The 11360-nt window shown below is 56.6% G+C and overlaps 2 protein-coding genes across 2 annotated transcripts in view; one reads left to right on the top strand and one right to left on the bottom strand.

The window, feature by feature from the left end:
- RIMS4 (regulating synaptic membrane exocytosis 4) overlaps positions 1-6846 on the top strand; it is a 26266-nt gene extending 19420 nt beyond the window's left edge. Inside the window, exon 6 of the mRNA XM_027771462.1 lies at positions 1653-6846. Coding sequence (XP_027627263.1) covers positions 1653-1871 — 219 coding nt within the window. The 3' untranslated portion in view covers positions 1872-6846. The remainder of the gene's footprint in view (positions 1-1652) is intronic.
- Positions 3576-11360, bottom strand: KCNK15 (potassium two pore domain channel subfamily K member 15; the record flags this gene model as incomplete). Its single annotated transcript, XM_014587487.1, is given in 4 exon segments — positions 3576-3716; positions 4706-4915; positions 6891-7531; positions 11313-11360. Coding segments are annotated over 4 exon segments (1040 nt in total), but the record flags the coding sequence as incomplete, so codon positions are not given.

Below are 11360 nucleotides of genomic sequence, written 5' to 3' on the forward strand. Positions count from 1 at the left end.
TAAAGTTAAATAAATAATTCTTTTTATTTTTTAAAAAGTTACCAAGGGGGCCAGCAGGTGGCGTGGTGGTTAAAGGCACTGGACTCTCACATGGCTGACCACAGTTCAAGTCCTGGACCTGGTGGCTTGCTTTCTCACTTTCCCTGTCTGATCAAACTGGAAAATAATGATTCTAACAATGAATAAAGTCAAACAGAATTTTTTTTAAAAAAAAGGTGCCAAGACAGTGGAACTTTTGCCAGACTAGGAAACTCATATGCTCTCTAGGGATTATTTCATTTACAAACCAGGACATAGGCTCAATGAGGTTAAGTGACTGGCCCAGAACCACACAGCCAGCAAGTTGCAGAGCTGGGATTGGAACCTGTGTGTCAGACTTTAAAGGCTGTACTTTAAGGCACCAGGCTTTTCTCAGTGGTTGAGTCAACCCACCTTCGTAGAGGGGGACAGTTAGAAGCTGAGGTACAGGGACCAGCAGTTAGCGTAATGGCTATGTCGCTGGATTCCCACGTAGTCGACTGCGGTTCGAGTCCTGGACCCAGAGACTTAAACTCACGCCGGGCATGTGTGTGTGCATACCCAACATCCCGAGAGGAGAAAGGAGGAGAAGGGATTGCGGTGTGACCATCCCCCTTGGGGAGTGATTTCTCACTTTCTGTCTCTCTGTCTCTGTCTTTCTGGTGAGTGCATGTGCCCTATAGCAAAAACCTCTCAAAAAAAAAGCTGAGGTGCAAAACAGCAAGTGAGGGACCTGCCACCCAGAGACCATCCAATTGACAGATCCAGGAGAGTGTTGACCAAGAAACGAGGAAGGCGCTGCAGGAAAAAGTCAGTTGGAAGAAGGAAGGAAGCTCGTGCATACACCACACCAGCCACGTTTTTTTTTTTTTTTTCAAGAGGGAGGGTTTTGTTATAAGGCGTGTGTACTCAACAGAGAGACAGAGAGACAGAAAGTGAGAAATCATCCTGGTGGGATGGCCATGTTGCAATCCCTTCTCCATTCTCCTCTCAGGATTTTGGGCACATACGCACATGTGCCTGGCATGAGTTTCAAGCCACCAGGTCCAGGACTTGAACCACAGTCGACCATGTGGGAGTCCAACACTTTAACCACTATGCCACCTGCTGGTCTCCACCAGCCACTTTACAAATTTTATTTTATTTAACTTTATTTATTTATTTTAATTTGACCAGAGAGGGACAGAGTGAGAGAGAGAGATAAAGTGAGAAAGCAGGCTGCCAGGTCCAGGACTTGAACCATGGTTGACCATGTCTAGCACCCTTAACCACCACACTACTTGCCAGGCCCCTACCAGCCGCTTTTAAAAGCTTTGTTGCCCCTGGTGGAGTTTGAGGATCTGGAAGCAGAGGGCCCATGAGGGAAGCAGGCAGGGAGCTCTTCATGTAGGCTCGGCTCTCAAGCCAGGGTTCCAGGTAAGGAATGTGGAGGATGGGAGGGCCGGGCAAGACAGGAGGCAGGAAGGGTCCTGGGAGTGAGCAGTCACAGGGCTCTGAAGCAGGAGGCGATGGTCGGATTTGAGGTAGAACCCACAGGACTTGGTGAAAGGGGCTGGGGCGGGCCCCAGGCTCTGGTTCTGGTTCTGGGCCTGTCAGTGGCACTGCAGGTTGTAGCTCTGTCTCTTACCCCGCAGGTGATCGTGTGGGGAAACTACGGGCGGATGGAGCGGAAGCAGTTCATGGGCGTGGCCCGCGTGCTGCTAGAGGAGCTGGACTTGACCACCCTGGCCGTGGGCTGGTACAAGCTCTTTCCCACCTCGTCCATGGTGGATCCGGCCACGGGTCCCCTGCTCCGGCAGGCATCCCAGTTGTCCCTCGAGAGCACCGTGGGGCCCTGCGGCGAGCGATCTTAGTGCTGGGGATGGGAGGGGCTCCTGGAGACCACCCAGCCCTGACCTGGGACCCCAGGCCCAGGGGCACATTGAACAGAGGAGGAAGCAGATGGGGAGACCTGCCCCCCTTGGGCCCTCCTCACCCCTTCTTTGCCTCCTACCCTGAGACCTTCCCTCTCCCAATGGGATTGGCTGCACTTTTGACTTGGCCGGTTCTTGACCTGGTGGGTGTAAGCTGCAGCTGGAGAAAGGCGAGACTGGGGCGGCAGAGCAGACCACTCCCCTGCCCCAAATGCTGTCCAGCCTGTCCCCCCCCCTTTGCCTCCTCGGAAGCTCGCTGCCCGGAGCCAAGTCCAGAACCCAGCCGGCCATCTCCATGGTGCCAATTACCAGCAAGTGTCTTTCCTGCGGCACCGGGTTCAGGCAGCTACTCCTGCCCTAGAGCCGACGGGGCAGCTTTGCAAGGATCCGGAGCCAGCTCCCGGGGGCCCAAAGCCCCCACTTGAAGAGGAGCTTGGGCCTCCCTCTGCCTGCCCGTGGAAGGAGCTTTGCCGCAGCCTGTCCGAGTCCATCTGTCCATCCCCTCCTGCCTGCCCCTCTTCTGGTGGCTCTAGGAATTGAGGTTGAGCAGGGACCAGAGGGAAGGAGGAGGTATAACCCCTAGGGCCTTGCTCCAGGGAATAGCACCAGTTAGTTCGGGAACTGCTGTTGGACTGGAAGACTTGTCATCTGTGTTTTGGTGGAGCATCTGTGTGACACTGAGTTTCCAGCACCCCAAGCCCAGAGAGCTCACCATCTCCACATTTGGGGGGTGCTGGATTTGGAATGGGGGGAGGCTGAGGAAGACTGGGACTGGTTGTGCCAAGGTAAGGGTTTCCCAAATGGGAGAAGCCCTCCTTATTGGATGAGGTCAAAGGTCATCTTATCTACCCCTCTGCCTCCAGGGTAGGGGCCTGGGGAGGCAATAGAGCCCCCCTATTTTAGTCTTTTTAAACAAACCATCCTATTCTGGGGCAGAGCCCACTGCCCCGGCCTCAACTACCTTGGCTCAAGGGAAGTTGGTGGTTGGAGAGTGAGCGGTGAGAATATGAGAACTGGGAGACTCCTTCTCAAGCAGGCCTGGGTAGCCTTCCCAGCCGGCCCTCCCTGGGGCCTGCAGGAGCCCTTTTGCATGCAGGGAGGACGCAGGCTGGCCCCTCTTTCTAGAAGCACATTTCTGCCACCTCCCCTGGGAGGTACCCAGCAGCCTGCCATTCCTCTTTACCTAGTCCCTGCTGTGTAGGGTGTAGTCCAGGTTAGCTGGGTAGTTAATGTCCTGAGCCCCGGGGCCTGTTCTTAGCTCAGACCTAGTCCTTGCAGAGCCCCGGGACAGGGTGGGGAGGAGGAGACACGAGTACATTCCAGGAGACTACCGTCTTCTCACTGGCTGGGCCTGGATCAGGCAGCCTGGTTCATGGGAGGCCAGCCCCTCCTCGTCTGCCCCACCTCCCCGTCTCCCCTGTAGGATTGTAGCTGGAGCTGCCATTATACTCACGTGATCTCATTTATTTCCCTTGGGCCTGCCTTTCTTTCTGAGGACTCCTGGGAAGTGCTGGGCCTTGGCGGAGGGGCCCCATCTCCATTAGACATGAGGATGCCGGGCTGTGTTTGGTTCCTTCCTGTCCCTGGTCCCCCCAGGTGGGTCCTTCTACCTGGACATTCTCCTCTCCTCTGGCCTGTTAAGCCCTAGGCATCCTTTAAAGTTCTGGTCCAGTTAACATCACGTCCATGGAGCTTCTTGCCCTGCCCTGGGAAGGGGAGATGGCAGCCCCTTTCATCCAGGTGGTCAAGGCTGGGGCAGGAGGAGGCAGGGCTCCCAAAGGACCCCTGCATTGAAGGCCCAGAATCAGCGCTGCCCCATCCGTGTTTCAGTGTGGTTTCTCTGCGGTCTGTTTATTACTTGCCATTTGGAATATTCTGAGCCAGGAGAGCACCTGTCTCCAACCGGCATTGCTGTGTTGTTAGGGGCTAGCTTTTCAAAGGGGGCAGAGCCTGGCTGTCCCCGCCAGAAGGAGAGGGGCAGGAGCTCCCTCTCCCCCAGCCTGAGCCCTCCCTCCGTGTCTGCACAGCCTTTATGGAGAGGCAGAGGGTGCTCCGAAGCAATAACACCACCCTGGGGGTGGCCAGGGAGGGCCCCCTCAGTGACTTTCTTGTTCGTTCTGTGGTATCTCACTCACCTCCTGGAGGGGTGGGGTGAGGAGGGGCTGGAGCCCTGTTTCTTTGTGTCATCGTGCGAGCGTGTGCCCCTTTCCAAGGGGCTGTGACCATTGGGTGTGGCAACCACCGTCTGTCCTCACCATGGGATTGGGGTTGGGGAGGGGGACTGACTTCATTAGCTTTGGGGAACCGGCCTGGTCCTGCTGCTGTTGCACTCCACCATTTGGAGAGGAGCAGAGAGGGTGGGGTTGAGGGACTTTGGGGGGCTGGCATCTCTAGGTGTTGATTCTTCTTTCAGTCTCTGGGTCCAGGTCATGTGTAGGGGTGCCATGGAGGGGCCATCTCCCCTTTCCTTCTCCTGAATCCCCTTTTCGTACTGAAGGAAAGGGGCCTTTGGGACCATTTGTCCATTTCCATTTTACGGACAAGGAGACTGAGGCCCACTACAGGGGAAGAGCCACCCCTGGGGTCACCTATGCAGCCAGAGGCACCCCTAGTCTGGGTCTCCTAGAGCCAGGGCAGGACAGAGTGGGGCCCCTGCTTGCCACTCTTCTTTCTTTCTTTGGAGTCTCCTAGTGGTCCTGAAAAGGTGGGCAGGACAAGCTGTAGCCCATCAGAGAGGCTAGGAAACTAAGGCCCAGACACCGGAAGTAGCTCACCCAGGAGCCCTCTGCAAGTGAGCGATGGGGGCAGAACCAGGGGCTCCACTGTGCCTCCTTCAGGCAGCAGGAGACCATTGCTCCCAGCAATGCCAGGACCTCACCGCCTGCAGGTCCAGCTCCCTGGCTCAGTGTCTTCTGGCCTGCTTTGAGGGAGAGGGTTGCCAGGGAGACAGCCCAGGCCAGCTGAAGAAGGGTGTGCAGGACCAGCTGGAGGGAGAGTTAAAGGCAATTCCTGCCTGGGACTGTGTGGGAGCTGACTGTGGGGACCTATGCGTAGGGAAACCCTCACAGAACCTTCAACTGCATGGAGACCTGGCCTTCCCGTTGTGCATTTCAGACCTGTTTTCAGTGCTTGCCCTCGAGTGCACCCTTTGACCTTACAGGAGCTCCTGAGAAGTGGGGGGGGGAAGGGGGAGGAGTGATTTCCAGCTCCATTTTAAAGAGAGGGAAACTGAGGTCCTGGGAGAGGAAAGATGTTTGCCTGAGGCCCCACTGTGAGCTGGTGGCCGAGCTAGGACTAGAACTCAATTCTCCAGCAGTTCAGAGCTTTCGTCTGCACCAGGGGGTAAAGCAGATGGTTTGGGGGAGAGGGTGATGCACTTTACATGCTGATTCACCATTTGGGTCCTTCGACCCTGAGCTCCAGGGCACATTGCAGTGTTGAGAAACTCCCTTCGAGGCACGGCTGTTGCATCAGGCAAGGTCACCTGCCTTTATTTATTGAGCGGCAGTGCTGTGCCAGGCCAGGGGACCCAGCCCCTCCTGTCCCCTGTAGCCATTCCCTCGAGGCCTGTGTCTGTAGAGCAGCAGCGCAGAGTGGCAGCAGCGCGCGTGTCCCAGCTCACCTGACTCAAGCCCCAGGTGAGGGCAAAGGAGACCTGCACTGGGGCCGAAGAGTCACCTCTGGGGCCCTTTCACTCTGCGACAGCCTCCTGAGAGGGGACAGGGAACCCGGCTCCTCAGGCTGGGGGCCTCTCCATCTACCCACCTTCTTCCCTCATTCCCTCTCCAGAGCAGGAGCCACCCAGGCCTTGGGGAGGGAGGGTGTCGGGGCCCCTGGCTTGGAGCGGGCCCCGCTGCATTGTGTTCATGACCATGTAGCTCATGTCAAATATTAAAGTTTTTGGCTTTTCTAATCTGGCTCGCTCTCACTTTGTGTCAACCGTTCTATCTGGGAAACTAAAATAAACGTATTTTAAGGGGCCGAGTGCTACAGGCTGCCCGAATGCCACTGTGGGGCTCTGTTAATGCTCCCTTTTGGGGCAGGGGGCCCCTTTCTGGGAAGCCCTGGCAGAGATGCACGGGAGGGAGCAGGGCCCTGAGTGAATCCAGTCATTTTACACGTGTGGAAACTGGGGCTCAGGGAGGGGGTGAGACTACCCCAGGTCACATACTGGTGATTGGTGGGACCCAGAAGGGAGCTCCTACAGCACAGGGCTTCATGCAGGTGGCCCCAGTGATGGGGTGTCAGAAAGCCCCCCCTTTGTCCTGAAGTGGAGCTGGCTTGGGCCTGGGGCACACTCACACATGGGCCAGTTCCTCTCCATATACCTGGCTGACCAGAATGAGAAACCATTTCAGTCTTTACTGCAGACTGGCCGGTTTGTCCTCCCACCCGCCTCCGCCCCCAGACCTTCAGTGGTTCCCACTGGCCCATCTCTATGCCCCTGCACTTCTCAAACTGGTCTCTGAGCGGATCTCAATGTCGAGACTTGTGCACTTCCCCTACTGCACACACACACACTCACACACACACACACACAAAAACCCTGCCGTCCTGTCACAGCAGGAGTAGCCACCTGTTTCCGCTCTGGAGGGCCAGCTAGAGACGCAGACCCTGTGAGAAGCTGCTGGCCACGCCCTCCTGCTATGATTGGAACTGCAAGGGCTTTGCACCTGCAGGGTGACTGCAGCTTCTCGCTGGTGCTAATGATGCTACTTTAACCCATGTTTGGAGAGGTGGGGGAGGGCCCTAGCCACAGAGGTAATGCTCCTGGCAGAAAACTGCAGTAAGGCCCCTCACCCCTCTCTGAGCCCCGAGCTCCGAGGCCCTGGGAGGGTGCACTGCGAGTTGAAGCCAGCCCCTCCCCTTCCAGGCTCTATCCACCCCGGTCGAGCTGTCAGATGGACTTCCGCCGGACCCGGGGCCTGCCTGCCCCCCCCCCCCCCCGCGGCTGTGCACGGCCTCAGGGCTGGAGGGGGGCGAGAAGCCCAGATTGTCGCGAGCCCACTTCTCCAGCTGGTGGATGCGGTAGGAGATGGAGGTGGAGCCCCAGGGAACGGCCGGACCGTGGGCCCTGGCGGGGGCGCGGCTCTCGGGCGCCCCCAGGCGGAGCGGGCTGGCGCGGCGAGCTGCGCGCTCCGGCGCGTCGGTGCCGGCGGCTAGGTTGAGGAAGGCGCCGATGACCGTGAGGCCGAGCAGGATGTAGAGGAAACTGAAGACCACATAGGGCGGCTTCCTCTGCAGCGCCTCGTCGCTCTGCAGTGCCACGAAGTCCCCAAAGCCGATGGTGGTGAGGGTGATGAAGCAGTAGTAGTAAGCGTGGAAGAAGGTCCAGCCCTCGAAATGCGCGAAGGCGGCGGCCCCGAGGGCCAGGGTGGCGGCGCACACCAGCAGCCCAGCCACCACCATGTTCTCGGTGGACACGCGCGGCCGCCGCAGGCCCAGGCAGCGCTTGGCGGCCAGCAGGAGGCGCCGCACCAGAGCGTTCAGTCGCTCACCCAGGCTCTGGAAGGTGACCAGCGTCAGGGGAATGCCCAAGAGCGCATAGAACATGCAGAAGACCTTGCCCGAGTCCGTGCCCGGCGCGGCGTGGCCGTATCCTGTGCAGGGAGAGCGGAGGGGAGGGTCGGTGAGAGCTCTGCCCATCCAACAGCTGCCTCCCGCGCAGCCTGCCTGCCACGCGTTCCTCCCCAATTCCCATAGCCCCGCAGACCATCTTCGAATAAATACTGGCTCTAACTAGGTCATTCTCCGGCTTTGAAACCTTGCACGGTGATTTGTAATCAACCCAAATTGCAGACAACACAAATGTCCCTCGACTGGGGAGTGGATAAACAATCTGGCACACCTCTGAAGAGTAGAGCTCTTCTCAGCAACAGAAAGGAATGAATTACTATTACCTGCAGCAAAAAAAGGATGCAGTTCAGGTGTAGAATGCTGAGTGGAAGGAGCAAGCTCAAACCACCCGTGCAGCGTGGCTCCATGTAAATGGCAACACTATGGGGACAGAGGACAGGTCTGTGGTCCCCAGCCCTGGGGTTGGAGGAGGGGTTAATTACAAACGGCGTGGCAATTTAGGGATGGGGTGACAGAAACCTTCCAGGTCTTAATCATGGCTGCAGTTACGTAATAGGTACTCACTGCTCAGAAGTGCACAGTGAAAAATGGCTTTACTGTATGTTAATTACATCTCGATGAAAGAGGAAAACACAACAACAACAGTAACCGTCCATGGCTTCCCAGAACCCTGGTCTGAAGTTCCAGTCCTCACATGATGTCATCTGTATCTCCCCATCTCTCCAGCCTCACCCCTTCCTTCGACCACCCACTCTCCAGTTATACCCAATGCGGTTCTGTAACCAGCCTCTCCCACCTCACTCACTCCTTTTCTCATGTTCTTTTCCTCCCCAGGACTGCCTTTTCCTCCCTCCTCCCAGTCCCCCCTCCCTTCCTAGATCCCCTTCTCCATCCTCCTCTGCACCTTCCAGCCAGCCCTTACTAAACACCTCTTGGTTCTGGTTCAGTCTGGTGCCATAGTTCTCCACTGGGTGCTCTCAGCCATTGTAGGGGATCTGACCGTGACCAGACTTCCCTGCGTCCTCAGACATTGTGCCATGCTGAGGAACAAGTGCATGTGTGTCTTTTCCTGGAGAGAGGGACAGTAGCTTTTCAAAGGGGCCCAGGACCCAGGAAAGGTCAGGTAGATCTTCCCAACACAATATGCTCCCTCTAGCAAATTGGTCCCATCCACCAAAATGTAAAATACACAACTTCCCTGGGACCTGTGCAGTTCCATGGTTAGGGAGTCGGCCTTCCAATATACATACATGCAGGATGGCGTGTGCACACGGGTTTCCATTGCAGCTCTGGCGGTCAGTGCAAAAATGAGAAGCAACCCGAGATGCTAACATAGCTCTTTAGGGGGCAATATAAAAGCATCATGAAAATATACGTGAAGAAAGCAAGAGGCAAATCAGTGTGAATAATATAACGTCTCTAATGGCGTGTGTGTCTCAAAGAGTATGTGGGCAGAGACTATCTGGAAGGATACACAGGAAAGTGGTAACTCTTTGGACTGGGGAGAGAAATGTATGAGTTGAAAGACGGTGACAGGGAGACGTCCTTCCGCGCTCTGCCGTTTGGTACCCTGGGAAGTATGCATGTGTGCGCACGGCACTGATGCAGAATATCCACTCTGTACAGCCACCCGAGGACCTGCGGCCCTCCTCCCACATTTCTACCGCACTGCCCCATCGTCAGCCTCGCTGTGTTATCAGGGCTGGGTAGAGGAAGGCTCCACCATCACTGGACTTTGAGGAGCTCCTTGAAGGCAGGGACCATGGCAGTCACTCCTCTCTGTCCCAGTCCCCATGCCCTGCGCAGTCTGACAGACTATGGGCTCCATGAGCTTTTACTGAGTCAACCTAAGCCTAAGGTAGTGCTAGTATGAGACAGGGGAGCCTCGATTTTTTTTAGAAGTTTTTGCCATAGGGCATGTGTGCTTGCTGGCGAGAGAGGGAGACAGAGAGAGGGAAAATGAGAAGTCACCCCCACCCAGGGGGAATGGCCATGCCACAGTGTCTTCTCCTCCACTCTCCTCCTGGGATCTTGGACTTGAACACACACCTGGCATGACTTTCAAACCGCTGGGTATGGGACTCCACACACTGTGGTCGGCCGAGTGGGAATCCAGCAACATAACGACCAGAACTACTATGCCGTCTGCTGGCCCCCAGGAGAGCCTCTTCAGGAATAAGTGGCCGGGGAGTGTGTTTCCAGCTGTTTGGGGCTCTGCCAGGGTTGGCTGCATTACTCCTGCCACATGAATAAGGATGGATGAGTGACCACAGCAGATGACACTAGTACCCCCATTTCGCAGATGAGGAAACTACAAGGCTTGGAGGGAAGAAGCTGGCCAAAGGCCACAGACCCTGAGCTATAAACAGGTCCCCATTGCTGCTCCGCGCCTCTTCTCCCTGGTCCTGGCGGCTGGCTCCCTGCCAGGTTGGCTTCAGCAGCAGGAGGTGGCGCCCCCAGGGGGCCAGAAAAGGCAAAACTCCTTCTGTTTCCATTCTTAACTCTTAAGTCTCTTCTCCACGCTCATGTCAGAGGAAATAGCCAGGAGACGAGGCCAACCCATCTGGGAGGCTTCCAGGAGGGGGCCTGGTGACAGGGACTCTGGCTAAGCTGAAATAGGGAAGTTGGGTGCCCATGCAAACTGGAGGAGATAAAAGGGCCGAAAGGGAGCTGGGACCCCAGCTGGCAAATCGTGAATTATTAGCACTAATTAACAGTGCCTCCTTAACCTCAAGCTCTGGGCCAAGCATTTTCCATGCTTGACGAAATTTAAACCTGGCAACCATCCAGTGAGGTAGGGATGACTGCGTTTGCCTTTGAGGAAACCAGGGCCCAGAGAGGTCCAATCAGTTACCAGAGCAGGCAGGGGGTGACAGAGATGGGCCCAGAGCTCCAGTCTGCACCTGCAGAACGCTAAACCCACAGCTCAGCTCACTTGCCAGAGCTTTATGGAGAAAGTTTCTCCGAGGCACAGGCTGCCGGGGTAGTGGTCCGAGCCCAAGGGGTTTTCGGGACACCCACAAAGGGAGCTTGGGGAGTGGCTGGCCCCAAGCTTGGAGCCCTGGAGAGCCTGCTTCTGTCCTTCCCGGTCTCCCCAGGCTGTGTCTCTACAGGTACTAGCCAGATGGTAGTCATGGCAACAGCTGGTGGGCCAGATGCTACAAAGGAACTCCTCTGGGTCCCCGAGGGTGAGGCGTGGAGCTTGTGATCATCAGACCCTCCTTTAACAGATAATCTCTCACGTGTCTATAGGTGTTGGGCACTGCCTGTTCAGCAGTGACAAAGACCTACTAGGTCCCCCATCGGGGCGAGTTATAGAATAATAATTATTTTTTCTGAAGTGCTTTCTGTGTCAGGCCCTGTGCTGAAACTTTCTGCGTATATTATCTTCTTGAGAAGAACGAGCTCGCACACTCCTAAGATGGGTCGCATTATCACTCTATTTTACGGCGGTGAAAACTGTGGCTCGGAGAGGGTTAGCAACTTGCCTAAGGTCACACAGCTAGTGTGATGCAACCAAGCAAGGAAGCAACTGGGTTCTAGCCCCGCTTTACGCCTCCCAGCCCCGGGCTGTTTTGCGAGCACTTTTGGTGTCAGCCTCTTGGCAAACGACTTACTACGTGACTCAGGCCCTGCCGGTGGACTGACGGCCCGGTTCAGCGGAGGGAGACGGGTGACGCGCGGTGAGCCCAATGACCCGTCCAAAGTCATTAGGCTGGGCAGGGCAGGGTGGGGCTGAGCCCCGAGGCGCCCCCGCGGGGCTCGGGATGGAGCGGGTGCACAGGGAGGCGCCGGGCGGCTCACCGATGGTGGTGATGACGGTGATGGCGAAGTAGAAGGAGCCGGCGAACT

The sequence above is a fragment of the Tupaia chinensis genome, unplaced genomic scaffold (genome assembly GCF_000334495.1).
Source record: "Tupaia chinensis unplaced genomic scaffold, TupChi_1.0 Scaffold000216_1, whole genome shotgun sequence".
NCBI classification, from domain to species: Eukaryota; Metazoa; Chordata; class Mammalia; order Scandentia; family Tupaiidae; genus Tupaia; species Tupaia belangeri.